The 17298-nt window shown below is 41.1% G+C and overlaps 1 protein-coding gene across 2 annotated transcripts; it reads right to left on the bottom strand.

Annotated features, from left to right (window-relative positions):
- Positions 1–5800: 5800 nt before the first annotated feature.
- On the bottom strand, positions 5801–16042 carry LOC118389904 (cytokine receptor-like factor 1). 2 transcript variants are annotated; one of them, XM_035779881.2, is made up of 8 exons: positions 15682–16042; positions 14017–14295; positions 12070–12199; positions 11553–11722; positions 9594–9751; positions 9096–9264; positions 7782–7967; positions 5801–6762 (listed from the first exon to the last, which is right to left on the bottom strand). In XM_035779881.2, exons 1-8 carry the CDS (start codon positions 15737–15739, stop codon positions 6734–6736), a joined length of 1179 nt encoding a protein of 392 aa, XP_035635774.1. In that variant the 5' UTR covers positions 15740–16042; the 3' UTR covers positions 5801–6733. The 2 variants fall into 2 exon arrangements, with proteins under 2 accessions (XP_035635774.1, XP_035635764.1); XM_035779871.2 differs by having other exon boundaries at positions 7786–7967.
- Positions 16043–17298: the final 1256 nt, after the last annotated feature.

Raw genomic sequence — 17298 nt, 5'->3', positions numbered from 1 at the left:
ACAGTAAAACGAGTCCTATATCAACATAACCTGAAAGGTGCTCAGCAAGGAAGAAGCCACTGCTCCAAAACCGCCATAAAAAAAGCCAGACTACGTTTTGCAACTGCACACGGGGACAAAGATTGTACTTTTTGGAGAAATGTCCTCTGGTCTGATGAAACAAAAAAATAACTGTTTGGCCATAATGCCCATTGTTATGTTTGGAGGAAAAAGAGGGAGGCGTGCTAGCTGAAGAACACCATCCCAACCGTGAAGCATGGGGGTGGCAGCATCATGTTGTGGGGGTGCTTTGCTGTAGGACGGACTGGTGCCCTTCACAAAATAGATGGCATCATGAGGAAAGAAAATGATGTTTATATATTGAAGCAATATCTCAAGACAGTTAAAGCTTGGTTGCAAATGGGTCTTCCAAATGGACAATGACCCCAAGCATACTTCCAAAGTTGTGGCAAAATGGCATAAGGACAACAAAGTCAAGGTATTGGAGTGGCCATCACAAAGCCCTGACCTCAATCCCATAGAAATTTGTGGGCAGAACTGAAAAAGCGTGTGTGTTCAAGGAGGCCAACAAACCTGACTCAGTTACACCAGCTCTGTCAGGGGGGCCAAAATTCACCCAACTTATTGTGGAAAGCTTGTGGAACGCTACCCAAAATGTTTGACCCAAGTTAAACAATTTAAAATTGTAATTGAGTGTATGTAAATTTCTGACCCACTGGGAATGTGATGAAAGAAATAAAAGCTGAAATAAATCATTCTCTCTACTATTATTCTGACATTTTACATTCTTAAAATAAAGTGGTGATCCTAACTGACCTAAGACAGGTAATTTTTACTAGGATTAAATGTCAGGAATTGTGTAAAACTGAGTTGAAATGTATTTGGCTAAGGTGTATGTAAACTTCCAACTTCAACTGTAGATATTCCATTTAAAAAATCAGCCGCTTCCAGCTACAAGTAATTTACAACATTAACAATGTCTACACTGTATTTCTGATCAATTTGATGTTATTTTAATGGACAAAATGTGCTTTTCTTTCAAAAACAAGGTCATTTCTCAGTGACCCCAAACTTTTGAACGGTAGTGTATATACATTGACTTTAGCGTTGGCAAATTGGCTTAGTCTCATAATGAGGAGCCTGTAAAACGTTGCTAGATTCATAAACATATTTCTGAAATTTATTGGAAAAAATGATTTAACTATAAAACTAGCTAGCCGGCTATGGGTAACTGTAGCTAGCTACCTGACAGGAGTGCTAGCTAGATATGTTAGCTTAGTAGGTACATTAATAGCTTTAGGGTGGTTGTTTTTTAAGCTCCACTTCAAGATTTCCACCAAGGACGTTGCCTCTCCGATCATCACTCTCCCTTGCTTGGGCAAGGGACATTTTAAGGTACACTCGGATGTGACCATGTGATTCAAGGGCTGAGGGCTGTCTACTTTGAGTTTGAAACACAGTCAGTCTCTCTTACCCAGTACACTTTAGCCTGATTGCCAGTCTGTTTGTGCTGTCATGTACAAAATGGCTTGACTATGCTCAGTGGAGATGGCAAGAACACAACAGACCCCTACCCTTCTCCCCCCTGCGTGTGCACTTGCTCACTCCTCATGAATTGAAACATTGTATTGGTATTAACATGGGCTTAACTAATTGTGTAACATCTTTTTTTACTCCATGTTTAGTGGGACTGAACCGAAGTGCAGGCTCTATATTGCTGTAATAGTGCCTAGTTGATAAATGTTGATAGATGTTGGATCTTAGGGATTACATATGGATGTCAACCATTGAGTTTTATACAGCTTTGATGAATCTTCAGTTGAACAAGCGTATATTGACAGTACATGTACAATAATGTAGTGTTCTGCAACTCCAGTCCTGGCAATTTACTGTATGTGCATGCTTTTATTCAAGCCCATTAATATCACACCTAATTCAAATCATGGTCTTCAGCCTTTGGGCCAGCTAACCAATATCTGTAACGATGTGTTTAAGAGACAAGTGCTCATTGTGCAGATGTATTTATGTTTTCAATAAATATTTGAAGAGGAAATATAAAGGTAACTGCCAAACTAAAGGAAACACCAACATAAGGGCTTCAATAGGTCGCTGAACCAGCAGAACAGTTTCAATGCGCCTTGGCATAGATTCTACAAGAGTCTGGAACTCTATTGGAGGGATGCGACACCATTCTTCCACGAGAAATTCCATCATTGGTGTTTTGTTGATGGTGGTGGAAAATGCTGTCTTGTGCGCCACTCCAGAATCTCCCATAAGTGTTTTTATTTAACTTTGAGACCAGGGTCTCATTTACAATGGTACCCTGAGGACAACAGTACAACAAATTCAAAATGATGAATAAAAAATAAATTAACTACAAATTACAGAATCAACACTACAGCTTCAAACACCACAAATACTGTTATTCCATCCAAACAGTTGAAATTCTCAACATGAAAGTCCTAAACTTCCCTAGAGGCACCAGAGAGTCAAGATGTGGGGAGTTTTGTAGGCTGTTCAAAAAATGGGGGCACCAAAACTGATGGCAGATTTACCTAAATCAGTACGTAGTTGTGGAACCTTGAGTTAACCATCCCTGTGAACAGGTTTGGCGTGTCATATGTTTACATTTTAACAGTGAAGTGAGGTAGGTCGGAAGCTTGTGTAAACAAAGAGGGAATAATGGTGTGATCTACGGGACTTTAATGAGGACCATCCTTTTGATACAGGATGCAGTGATGGGTATTAAAACACGTGTGATAAAGTGAAGGGCACTATGGTGGACTGCATCCAAAGGTTGAAGAGTAGTGGCTGCTGCATTCCGATAGATGGTGTCACCGTAGTCAAGAACTGACAGGACAGTTGACTGTACAATCTGCTTCCTGCTGTTTAGGGAGAGGTATGATCTAGTTACAGTATATAAAATAAGCCTTTAAATGTCAGCTTCTTAACTAGCTCTTCCGTATGTCATTTTGTTAAACGTCAAATTATTGTCAACCCAAAAGGCCAGATATTTATAGGATGAAAGAACCATACAAGGCATAAATGTGTAAGCCATCTGAAATATTTCTAAGAGAATTAGAAAACAGCATGTGTTAAGTCCTAAGTTTAAATCAACAAGGATTTTCTGCAAAGCGGAATTGCAACTCCAACAGCCTGGTCAGTTGTAGGGGCAATAGCATACGTAGGTTTCATCTGCATACAGGTGATTGTTACAGGTTTTTGCAGATTGACCAATATTATTTGTATAAATAGTTAAGATGTCCCAAAATCTACCCCCGTGGGTTACCTTTAGTAATATCGAGATTACTTGACACCATCAGAAAGCACATATTGTGTCCTGTCTGACAGATAGTTTCCAAACCGCTTGCAAGACGTCTGGTCGAGGCCCATTTCAGACAACCTTTGAATGAGTAGGGGATGCTCAACAGTATCAAAGGCCTTGGATGGGTCTGTAAATATGGCAGCCCAGTTGTTCCTATGATCTGAGCAATTTAGTATAATGTTTAAGAAACTGTGCTATGTCCAGTTCTAAAACCAGACTGGTACACATTAAGAATATCATTTAAGTTATAAAAGGTACTTGACAGTTTGCCAGTGATTCTAATATTTTTGCAAGGCAAGATTAGTTTAGAAATTGGGCAGTAGTTATCTAGGTCAGGATCTCCACCAATGGGGAGGGCATGTGCTGCCTTCCAGATATTAGGGATAGCACCAGAAGCAATTGTTAAATTAAGATGTGGGTCAAAGGTTCTAAAATGAGGGGGGCAGAACGCTGTAGTAGAAAGGGATTGTGTGTATTTTTTGTTGTTGTTGACACAAATGTTTTGCAAGACACTTAATACATAATTGACATAAAATGGTTCAAATGGGGGAAAAAAGGGTGAGAGCAGAGAATGATGCACTTCCAGGCCATGTTAAGAGGTGAATATAGGACTCCCTCTAGTGGAACTTGAGGTATTTTCAGAAACCATTCTGTCAAATAGATGGCCAGCGGAGGCTAAATGGTAATTAAAAGCACCAACAATGTCATTTGTGTGTCTGTTATGGGAGCAGAGGCATGTCATGACCTGCTGGGGCAAAGACTTGACCACATTCCAGAATTTAGCTGGATTTCCATCCCTCTCAGATACACAATTCAAGAAGTATGTTGACTTTGCTTTTCGAACCAGAGTAAGACATCTATTCTTCAAAGAGAGAGAGAGAGCACACACCCTCCCACACATACAACCCCAGGTCATACAGGAAATGCTGCTCATTGCAAGTGTTCAATTGGGTTGTGATCTGGTAACAGACACACACACTTTAAAACCCCTATTTGCCTTTGAGACCTATTTCAAAGTCAGATCTTTTCTTCTAGCCATGGTAGCCAAAATAGTGGGCAACTGGGCGTTTTTATACATGACCCTAAGCATGTTGGGATGTTAATTGCTTTATTAACTCAGTAACCACACCTGTGTGGAAGCACCTGCTTTCCATATACTTTGAATTCCTAATGGTTTCCTTTATTATGGCACTTACCTGTAGTTTACATGTTGTCAACAATCCTTTGATTCTAAGCCAACCACGCCTGTTTTTGTCCACGGTTGCACACACATCGCTTTTGTTGCTGAACAACCCACCCTTCCATAATGCATGACCTCCAAGGTTCATCACAAGACTTCTTCCAGTCAGCCACAAGGGGTCAGGTTTGTCCTCTGAGAATGTAACAAATATCCTGTATTTTCTGCTTCATTGTTCAGGGATGGAACATGACTAGGTAAATTAGAGATGCATAGGGTCAGACATTATTCTTGTTATCAATCGAGAGAAGGTATCATGCAACAAATGTCTCAAATAGTAGAGAAACTTCTTACGGATCTGACATCGTAATGCACAATTGTAATGTGAGGCGCAGAATCTCAGGCAGTAAACAGGAGAATTGAACAAGATTTAAATAATGGCTTTAATTTTCCATACTATCAATTTTCCCAATGTGAAATGTCTGGCATCGGCTTTCCTTCTGGGCTCGGGCTACTATTAACATTTGATTGCTCCAGCTCAACGTTTGATAAATGGTTTGCACATGTCTGATGTGTCTTGTCCAGACGGCCAAGCTGCAGCTGGCAAAGCAGAAGGCTCAGGATCACCCAGTGGATGAGGGCTGTCAGGAGAAGATCCAGGAGATCAAGCAGGAGTAAGTGCAGATTTTACCCCTGCTTTCAGGGCTTTATCTCCCCATTGACCCACCCATTCCCTCAATGAGCTGACTCTAAAAATGGAGTGTTGTAGCTGTTGAAGAAGCTCAGTGTCTCGTTAAGCTGCTCCATTGTCATGTCTGATCACTGATGTCATTTTTCATTAGGCCTACCTGCTGTTTGCATGCAGACTACTCACAGGCATGCACTCAATCCTCTTATACCTCTGTCTCCCCTCCTGCAGCATCATAAAAAATAAAGAGGCCCTGAGTGAGATCCTGCAGAACTTTAAATACGACTAGGAGGAGTCGTAGTGATGGGGACTCCCTGGAGGCTGCTGCCCAGACAGGGATTGATGGACTGCTCTGCTACAACTTTCCTCTTTGTATTAATTTGCCTAAGTTATTGATCCCTCCCTCACACCACCTGACTGCTGCAGTTTCTTGCATCCCAGAGTCGTTCCATACCGTGTGTCTCTGCATGTGTATGCCTGTGTGGCCTTAGCAAAAAAAAGCCTTTTTTTCTCCTGTCCTGTAAATATTTTTAAGGATACAAATATTGTCTTAGCCTTAAATATACTTCAATAATCTGACAATTGCTTTCTTAATAAAAAACATTCCAAGGCAAGTGTCATTCTTTTATTGTTTTAAAGACAAAAACGGTCAAACTATGACATATTCATAATTATTATTGATAATTGAACATAACTTAATGAGAGACATATTACATAGGATCTCTTAAATATGCAGATAAAAAAATATAAAAATGTCTTAATCCGCACAGTCACAGTATATACAATTAAACTTTATGCCACTTAATTTCAATAAGAGGAATCCAGAGTGGTGCAAACCCTCAGGACAAGAGAACACTTCCATAATAACAACAAACTGCAGAATGGGCTTTGGTCATGGTGACCCACAAACCTGACTTCAATCCAAAAATATATCAAGTTCAATTGCTATTACTGCAACAAAGCCAATCTACAAAATGGTGTGTTAGCATTTGCTAGCATACCAAACATGTTTTTGCCAGTAAAAGGCCCATACAACTAAATTGCATTGACACATAGCTTAGACAACTGTGTGGCTATTAAAGTGGTTAGAATGGAAATACATTATGAAAGTACATTCATCTTCTAGAATTCTGACAAATGTTCTGTGATTGAGTTTCCTGAACAGGAGCTGAATTAGTGAAGTTCTTTGTACTGTATATGACATTCCAGGAGGATTGCGTAATGCCCTTGTCTCTCCGCTAAAAGTCTGTGAAGCTGGCCACTATGTGTCTGATCTGATGGTAGTCAGTAAGATGATTTATGGCCATCTGAGTCAAACATGTACTAATGCTACTTTAAGAAACGTTTCCATGCTCCCACTCAGTGATCAGAGAAAGGCTCTCCTCTTTGCCACTCCCCGGAGATGTGTGTGTAAGAGAGAGTGTGTGTGGAGAGGAGGGGATGGAGCAGTTCTTCAAGATAGGTATTGGTATCTGAGCAAAGAGCGATTCCACTCTATTTGAATCCTGGGCTGCAGACAGTAGTGTAACGCTGGCGTCTCGCATCAGTTCTTTTTCTGTTCCATATGGATTCCTACAAAAAAGAAGTTGGTGTGTGTGACCAAATGCTGGAATATCCAGAGTTTTGGATGGCTTTTACCCACAGGGCCTCAAAGTGGCCTTCTAAGACAGTTTCTCAGTTGCTGTTGTGAATGTTGTTAAAATACTTCAATGATGTTTAGCATGTGTTAGGATTTATCGCATTGTAGAATCTGAAAGAGAAAACATATGCTTAATATTGGGATAATTAAATAGACAAACGATGGAAATTCATTTCGTTATCATACTGACACCAATTGCGTATTGGTAACAGCCAGTTAAACTGCTCCTTTTTTCTCAGAGGTTAATCAATATACGCCTGTCAGAGCAGTTAAACACAGACATTATTCAGGGACACCACACAAATCAGGTGAGATAAAAGACTCGGGCAGTTCCCTTGTCCTCAGTAGCATAACAACCAGCGATTGGGTTCAGGGGGCGAACAGAGGATGTGGCTTAGCGGTGAGCTCAGTCCTCCTGGCTGCCATTTGGGCTCAGTTATGTTGTGAAACAAGCTCCTCACGTCACAGAGAGACGAAACACAAAAGGAACACATTATAGTGGTTGTTAATTATATTTACATGCTCATTTCCCTTTGTTGTGGCAATCGACTGAAGATCATAAGTCTATGCCATTAAAATATGTAATAAAATTAGATTTCATGACTTGGAGAACTGAGCGGATATCAACTTTATGCTGTACTCTGGGCCAATAAAGTGGAAACCGCACACATACCTGAACATAAAACATCAGACTGAGACTTCAGAAAGTCTAACCAGTTCTAGGGGAATGGTTCTGTGTGCTTCCAAAACGCTGACCACATCGCAAAACACAAAAGTACAATTCAGGACAAAGGGGGTCAGAGAATAGGGGTGTATGCAGAGTTCAACACATTGACAACAGAGGGTGTTGTTGTGATAAGGAGCTACAGTAGCCTAGTAGTACATAATCACGGTGCATAACCGTGAAGCCTATGCTGAGCTGGAACAGAAATAAAGGGAATATTATTCTTACCTACATGGTTGCGTGTTTTATGAGATTTCTGCAGCCACACCCGCCACTGGTCGTAGAGTTTGATTGACATGCCGCTGCAGCCGCATGCGTGTTTGCGGACCCAGCCAAAGAACTGCTTGAGTTCCCGTCGCAGGGTGGAGTTCTGCTCGCCCGACTTGGGGTCACATGACCCACTCTGCAGCGGCTCTGCCCAGGGAGAAGGAAGGCAGCAGTGTGGTCAAGGACAAGGTTAGATAGAGAGGATAGCTCCTGCATGCTGTCCACGCACTACCTGCAGTAGGTGGACCATTATGTGTTTTTGTTTGACCATGGGGAAAAAGAGCTATCGCGTAAACACCTCAATTCAGGTTTAATGGAATTGAACCCACTGTCTCTTCCTACAACTAAACCAGCTGGGACCAGATTTGTCAGTGGCTCACACAGGGCTAGGACCTCAGCATGACCTCTGGGCTCTGGCTATCGTGAAAGGTCATTCTGCTGCATACTGAGAATAGTCCATTTGATTACAATAGATTTGATATGACTACAATAGAAGGGATTCACAAAATGGATATGGTGCATATCCAGTGTAGAGGGCAACATTATTATAAAGCCTGCCACAACCAATACTCCATGGCAAACAACAGAGCCTGATAACAACTTCCTCCCCATTGGAAGTAAATACCACATAACCTATGTAACCCATTATCTGCTGTTGTATTCCCCAAATCTGTTTCCACTCTGTGTTAATTCCCTGTGTGCAACTGACAGACTGCATTTCAACTTGATCAATTTCTCAAGGCTAACGAAAGTGAAAAAGAAGTCTATCTATCAGATGTCCCCCTCAGCTCTTTGCAATTTCAGCTTGAGTTCTTTAATCCTTGGATGAAAGATCTCTATCGTGTCATTTGATGTTTGGCTTTCTGGGGTCACATACGGTTTGGATCTCATTTTCCCAGGATGTTGAAGCCTAATCTGGGATGAGGTTATTGTTTCTTTGGTTTATTTGGCAATGAAAGGTTGATTATTAGTGGGTAGTTTTTATGTCCCATGGCTTATGAGCTATAATAACACTGTTTGATCTAATAATAAACTTTGGGAAGTATTAAAGATTACGACATATCTCCCACAATAATATCTCCAATGTGCACTATTGAAGATAATTTTATTAATATCCCCTTAATAGCATTGAAAACGCATGTAACAAGTGCTCACGAATGTCATAATTGCCCCCGCAAGAATGTAATCTATGTCTGATCTAACTAAATGCTAATGAAGCTATATAAGCCCTTATAATATCCTTCCCCTTTAAGAGCCATGTAAATCTTTACTCACCACTGTGGGGCGTGGAGGCAGCTGTAGGGTGGCTCCAGTCACTCCAGATCCCAGCCTTCCTGGAGCCGTAGATCCCCACTGGGTTACACCTCACCTGGACAAAGTATACTGTCCCTTCCCTTAGCCCTGCTAGCCGGCACGATGTCTGGTTACCTACATCATCCACCAACTGAGCGCAATATCAAAGGAAACATATAAAAACACGCTCACAGTGAAGCTATTAACCACCACGCTCACACGTTCGGTGGTATAAATCAGATTTTCACACATAGCACTTGTATATTTCAGTGGAAACAGAACTCACAACCAAGCATGCACAAGCTTGGCTTAACAGCCAAAATACAGCTCTGTAGTCCCTCGCGAGTACCTGCCACTCATGCATCTCAAATATTTACACAGATAAAAGATGCCATCGGGTTTCTGAATCATAGAGACAGAGAGAGAAAGCGAGAGAGAGAGAGAAATGTGTCTGAATGTTGAAATAAAGTACTACTCTACCTTCCATTCAGTGCTGTCTTCCAGTCGGTAACGTATCTGGTATTTGGCCTGGAAGAGGAAGTCTTTAAGTGCCGGAGGGCTGCCCCAACGCACTGTCAGCTGGTCCTCAAGCTCCCCCACACGACTCACATGGACGTTGTCTGGAGGGTCTGTAGTCACTGAAACAACAGGGACGCAGACACAGGTTAGTCACAAAGCTGTGTCATTATATGCCAAGACTACGGAACACAAAACTCAGTACAAAGAGTATATCACTCTCAGCACTGCTTCATAAGCACTAAAATACTGTATACAATCTTCGTTGTTTAAGGTTTTGCAGTAGATTATGTTCTGTATTTCTGACAGAACAAGTAGTGGACTGATCAGCATCCTTTGGATGACGCCAACAAAGTGTACCTGAAAGCACTCTCCCCTCTGAGAAACCTCCTGATAAATATTGTACCACAATGTAAAGACACTACATATATATCTAGACACCACAGCCACCATGCTTGAATAAAACATGGTGATGAATGTTTAATGTCAGGGCTGGGCTGTACTGGTGTCCAGCACCAACGCTGTCTCCCTCATGTACTCTGACAGAACACTTTGCTTCTCTCCTAAAATTCACTTTATTTCACAGTCTATCCACTGCATTTGATTGTTTCTCTCTCTCTCCCTTCCTTTCTATCTCACTGTCTTGTTCTCTTTCTTTCTCTCCTTCTACTCCTCGCTCTCCTTCTCTTTTTCTCTTCTTCTCTCTCGCATTCTCTTTCTCCCCCTCCCCCCTATATTCTTCTCTCTCGCTTTCTCTCCCAGTCCTTTTAATGAGTGTAGTTATGGAAGCAGGGTAATGAGGTCAGTGTCTGTTTCTGCCTTCTCTCCCCAGTCTGATGATTTATGCACACAGTACTTTTGTCCCTCGCTCCAGCATTAAAAAAACATGTTTTCCCTACGCAATAAGGCTCTCAAAGAAGTAAATGACTTTGATGCCGCTGATAGAGGGAAAGGGGGGGTGAGAGAGAAGAGAGAGGGAGAAAGAGAGAGAATCATATAAAAATGTCAGCAGCCCATTTGTGATTTTCTATAAATCTATAGCTCCCTTCATTTCAGGTTTGCCTTGTTGTTTGTTTACTGATGCACTTTATTGGTTTGACCAAGTTCACCCCTGGGGGAGCAGAAAATCATGGAAGATTCCACAGAAAAATTCCACAGCTTATTGTTTCCATTGTGGAGAGGGTGAAGAAACAAGAGGTTAGTGATGCATCATGTTATAGGGATCCTCTGTCTTCCGACCAACCTACCTGTGGTCTCTAGATGTGTCAGGTACAGTAGGGATGTAGCAGACCAACACAAAGATCAATTGCGTGCAGTTTTCTTTTTACTCACAGGGACACGCCTTAATCCTAAAGCTAGACAATACTGCAACATATGGCTAATGATAATCTTTTTTTTCACCATAAACTAGTGTTGTAAGCTGGCTTACTCCAACAATAAAACACCAAAATGTACCAAGGCCAAGCTAAATGTTGTTGGAATTAACAAGTGATATTTAGTTTTGTGTCCTCAACCTTATCTATCCATCATCATTTGTGTATCACTTTTTTCCAAACGTCTGGTGTTTGGTGAACTTTTACGACAGGTCAGTTTATCTTTAATAATCACAGCCAGAATCGATGATATTGTTATAGGGATGGATTGAGAACACATAAAATTCCTTTCTCACATGAAAGTGTGTTCGCCATATGCAGGAGATCTGGTGGTGAGTTAGAGAGTGAAGTGAGGCGAGGAGGAGAGGAGTGAAAAAGGAAAGGATGGGCTCATGAAGGACTCATGTAACATGGGGGAGCGGAAGCTCCCTCTTGTCACTATGGTGACAGGACACTTTCATGCCCTGCCCACTCTGGCACTCTGGTGAGGGCGCGGTGTGGCGGGCTGGGGAGCAGGAGGAAGACTGGGCCAAAGGCTCACTCCACTTACCCACATCCAGAATATCCAGAGTGATGACATCAGAGGTGGCAGTCCCGAGCTGATTGGACGCCTCCACCCAGATCTCGTAGGGAGTAAAGAGGGCCAAGTCCCGGGGGATGTAACATGTGTAGCGTTGCCCCGTGCTGTAGTCCTCACATTCTCTCTCTCGCCCGTACCACCTGCACAGAACACACAGCAACGTGAAGACAATCATATCTGTACTAAAATGGTCAATATAATGTACTGCCAACAACTAGCGAAGCGTAACATTTTCAGCGTGCTCTGGACCATGAAATGTTAACAGTACAAGTGGCATTACGAGTCAAATGAAAGTCCATTACACACCTATCTGCAGTACAAAAGGCACAATTGCAGTCTTAGAAATGCCTCATCAGAATGACATAGGCCTCTCGTGAGTAAAATAAAGTAATTGTGTTCCAGGTGATGCATCTATCATTGTTTCTAAGCAGAAATTATGGTGGGTTGGGTGATCACCTGGGAGATGCTGGACATCTGTGGCTCTCACCTCAATTTGTACTTGAGGGTGTATTTGGTTTTGATGAAGGTTTCACCCCGACCACCGGGGGTCCACTTGCAGCTCAGGTCCTTTGTATTTCGGGACCAGCAGGTTAGGTTGACCGGCTTCTCCGGGGGCACTGCATATTAACAGTGAGAATACATGGTTCTCTCAGTAACTAATCACAGTGGTTGTGTATCATACAAAGCATGCATTGTCACTCATAATCCCTAGCATGAATTAAACAAACAATTAAACAAATACATCACTATAATAGTTCCTATCACAACGGGTATAAATGGTCACTCAATCCCATAATCATACACTGGCACAGGTGTGTCAAATTAATTTTGCCCTGGGGGGCACATTCGGTGTTCAACGAGGTCCGGAGGGCTGCACTGGAAATTGGTTATAGTTCCTCAGAGTCAAAATTAGCAAAACATTTTCCTCTCTCCGTCATTTTTAACAATTTCGAAGCTCCCTGACTGTCTAGCTTTCATTTTGGCTATTATTAGTGGGCTGGACACGGTCAAGACACTGTATGAATGTAGGTCCATTAACATTTCTAAACAGTTTCGATCTGGTTTTAGTAATTTTAAAGTGTATTGAGTTTGTTTCCCCCAACCCCCAAAAATATTTATAATAAATAAAAATAAGAATTTTATATATATATATATATATATATATATTGTTTTTTGTGGCCTCGGACCCGGCCAGTGGAGAGTAAGTTTGACACCCATGCACTGGCACATTACTTAACCTCAGACGACAGGCTAGAGGATTCAGCTGCCTGTCTCATTTCCTCTCAATGATAGACTATCAAACACAGATGTGGAGAGAGAGAAGCAAAGTAGTGGCGCTGATTACAACCTATTGAGCAGCTAAACTGAGGCTTTGGGGTATGATTCAAAGACAACATTACATACTGTGCTGGGAGACACTACAGATTAGAGTGGGGTAATATAACAGGCTTTAAAGAGCAACTACATTTAAAAAGCAATGAATCCCTTTATAAACGACCTAAGTGACATCGATATAAGTCAGAAATAGTTATTCTAGTGTCAAAATTGACTGCAAAGTGTAAATAGGATTATTTCATCTTGTCTAAAACGGAGTATGGAACATCTGTGCGTCACAATGGGTAAATTATGGTTGGGCTTTGATTTGACGATGTACATTTGCCCTCTAACATGGGGTGAACAGATACAGTAATTGCTCTCTATCCAATAGCATAGACATTGAGACAGACCTGCCCAGCAGGCCGACTTTGTTTACATAAAACAACATGTCGTACATCTTTTACTTGAGAAATACTGCACTAAACACCTTATTTAGTTGTAAAATTGCGCAACTAAAACATCTTTGGCAAAAACATCTAAATGAACTACAGATTTCTTATTTTAGTTATCTTAGATTAATTCTGGGGATTTTGAGGAAGTGAAATAATCTGCTTCTACAGTGTCTCATGGGGGACAAACATCATTGACCGTACGCGGAATCAGTAAGAAAACACTCCTCCGAGACTGAAATCTTGTTTTTCTAATGAGCAACAGAAAAACACGTGCCAATTTGAGTGTTCAGTGGTTCTTTGAAATCATAGCAAACACACAGTTTATCATCAAAAAGGCACAAAAAAAACAATCATCTCTTTGTAAATGCAGAGCCCTGAGCTGCTTATTCAGACAATATTGATGCAAACAAACAAATGCATTTGCCAATATCTCCTTGTTACCCCACAGCGCTGTCCTTTTGAGCACACCCCTTTTAATGCACCAGGAAACGTCATAATGCAGTTTTTCAGAACATCACATAATTGGTTGAGATTTGTCATTTTCACCCAAATTTAAGGAGGAACTAAATCTGAAGGGGGAATATAATTTTGTTGTGGATTAAATGTACTGACAACTTGTCCCCAGAAGAAGTGGTTGAGGCCTCCAGGGCCAACCTGACACTTACTGCCCACGTATAGACAGGAGCCAGCCAGGACATGTCCGTCTCTGCTGTGACACACCAGGTTGTCCCCAGACTGCTGCTGGGAGCCGTTGAGGCGGTGCAAGGTGACACTGAGGCCGTTGGTGCTCAGCAGGCCGTAGGTGCTACTTGGGAGTCTCTTCCCATTAAGGGTCCAGTACATAGTGTTGGCATGCAGCCCCCGCTCGGGGCTCACTGTGCACGTGGCCGTTAGGCTGGAGCCCATCCACAATGCTGGGTCTTGGGGGAAGATTATAGCCACCTCTGGGGGGGAGACACACAGACACACTTTACTTTATATGGGCTGCACTCCTAGAGGTGATGATGGCTTAACACGTATGGCAATAAACTTCGATTTGATTTGCTTGAAAAGGTTTGTTCTTGATCTCATGTCTGTTCACAGTGAATAGATAATGAATCATAAGTAACCTTTGCTATTTTTTTGAGTGCAAACACTCCAACTCGGAGAAGAGCTGGCGATATTTATGACCTGAGAGTAATGAAGTGGATTTATGGGTCCTGGGCTGAAACTGTTGGGAGATCACTTGGAGAGGTCAGACAAGGTTGTTGGTCAAACTCTTTAATGCTTTTCCATCCTCACTAATCCTTTACTCTTCTGACTCTTGTCTTATGATTAATGCTTCATGAGAAATGCCCGGAGAAGCAATACTGTTTGAAATGTATGTTACCACTCGGTTCCTTTGGGGGAGATTCAAGGGTTAATGTAAGGTTTATTAAGTGTGCTCTTGGTGGGCGGTGGACAACCTATCTAACATATGTGCCAATATGCTGCTCACTATGAGGCTGACTGGGCTAAAGAGGACTGGGTGTGAGACATTTTGTGCTGAATTCAGTGTGTGCACTGATATTTCCACTTTATGTATTGCTACTCAAATGGGGTAAATTAATTGTATGTTTCACAGCAACATTGCAAATTAGGAATTTCCAATTAGCTTGAAATGTTGAACTTGAAAACCTTTGTGGCACATTTCTCTGTTTTGTCAGTGCTATAAGTCCAATAATGCATTATAATGAAAAGCAATACCGTAGATATAAAATGATTCAGCATTCACTTTGTCTGTGGAAGATTGTCACAGAATAGCCTGTTGATTTCAATATGTGAAATATCAATGGAAAATAGTTTACATTTAGTCACGCACAAAGATGTACAATGCCATAATCATCTTACAATACGTTTTTGCAGACTTGTTGCATTAGACAAAGCCTAAGTAGTTATTACCAATTATTTACCATTTATAGGCAAATCCAGAATGCCCTATATTTTGGACAGCAAAAAATCTTGAAGTATGACATCTTGAAATATCACTCATCATCTGTTCATTCATTACTGTATAAATATATGTCCTTTACTTTAATTACAGGTCAAACATTTGATAACTTGGCAAGTACACATGTGGACAGTCTGGACACCTGTGATTCAGTGAGTCTTGTGTTTCGTGCCTTTACACAATGTACATACAATGTATCTAACACATTGTTAAGACTTGTAACATGTACATTAGATGTAACTTTTTTTGTTGACAAATGGGGTAGCGCCCCTCCCCTTCAAATCAGTCTACCCGGAACGGGTTTATGGTAAATTTGGTAGTCGGCTTCTCACAATATCACACTTCAGAGTTTTGTACTTACGTGTCGATGAGGAGAACACACGTGGAACAAACAGCATGAGACACAACATGGAGATCATGTTTCAGATAGCCTTTTTGCCTTTTTCGTGTCCTTTCCCTCTCTTGTCCTTTCTTTCCCTCTTACGTGGGTTAAAACCACACTCCTAAGGGAGAAAACGAAGGAGTTGAAACCCACCTCTCCAACAACGTTGAATCAACAGTCTGATTCTAACGAAGGAACTACGTTTTACATCGAACGTCGGAGCTCCGTATGTAAGTGCGGATAAGCTGATAAACAGTGGTTGTATGAAAGTAACTTAAGGTTTGCCTTTAGTTTAGTGAGGGGTTGCATTGGTGCACGCCTCAACAGCTACAACATTCAAGTTGATACTTTATAAGCCCCTCCCTTGTCTTCCCACACAGTCTCAAGTCATTATTGCTCTTTATTTTGTCATATCCATTCCCCCCCAAAAGAAAAGAAAAAACTTTTCAATAGCCCATTTTAAAGTATATGTTCTGTTTCTTTCTATTCTAGTACACCCCCATCGATGTTATGTTTAGGTTTACTTCATTGTTAGGCTAGGCAGGTGATTTGATTCACTATAACACAGCATGAGGTTTATAGGGACATGTGATTAAAGTTCTCTTAAGGCCCTATAAGCAAAAGCAACGCTAAATGCATACAGTTTCGATGGCACACTCTTACACTGTACAGGATCCATCCTATCCAAAGCACTCATTCAAATAATTGACTAAAAATGCTATTTTGATGTTTATAAAACCAAAGTTAAATGTGGTGCAAATGTGTTTTTTCACTTTTCACATGACAAAGGGGTAAAGAGTGGCATTGAATTGTAAGGGGTTTATTACAGTAGGCTATAGTTAATACCTATGCTATGCATTCATTAAAAAGAATACACGTTTTTACATATATATTATAGGCCTATAATATAATACTTGTTTAGGCTACAGAATAAATAGTTGGCATGTCTCATAAGCTGCACTGTGCCATCAGGTGTGGTCTCTGTATTAGTCATATTTGTATACATAATTATTTACTATCTTGCATCTCTCATTAGAGTCATTATTGCAATAATTCAATCTCCTCCTATTTACAGATGCCTTGTGAATAAGGGAAGGCATCTTTATGCATAAATATAAGCATTATCTTACATACCGGTTAAATAATTGATAGAATATAATTTAGTGCAAATAATGTCTCTTTTACCCCAATATATATATATATATATATATTGAATCATACATTTTATCATACATTTTATGAATGCTTAGTATGTAGGCCTACAGGGAATTCGGATAGTTTTCAGAACTATAAACTTTTTTCCACATTTTGTTACATTACAGCCTTATTCTAAAATGAATTAAATCGTTTTTTCCCATTGGGGAGTTGGGGAGTTTCTCCCATTCTTCTCTGCAGATCCTCTCAAGCTCTGTCAGGGTGCATGGGGAGAATCGCTGCACAGCTATTTTCAGGTCTCTCCGGAGATGTTTGATCAGGTTCAAGCTCTGGCTGGGCCACTCAAGGACATTCAGAGACTTGTCCCAAAGCCACTCCTGTGTTGTCTTGGCTATGTGCTTAGGGACGTTGTCCTGTTGGAAGGTGAACCTTCGCCCCAGT

Source organism: Oncorhynchus keta, chromosome 1 (genome assembly GCF_023373465.1).
Source record: "Oncorhynchus keta strain PuntledgeMale-10-30-2019 chromosome 1, Oket_V2, whole genome shotgun sequence".
Taxonomy (NCBI): Eukaryota; Metazoa; Chordata; class Actinopteri; order Salmoniformes; family Salmonidae; genus Oncorhynchus; species Oncorhynchus keta.
Note: the sequence above shows the minus strand (reverse complement) of the source record. Positions and strands in the feature narration are given on the sequence as shown.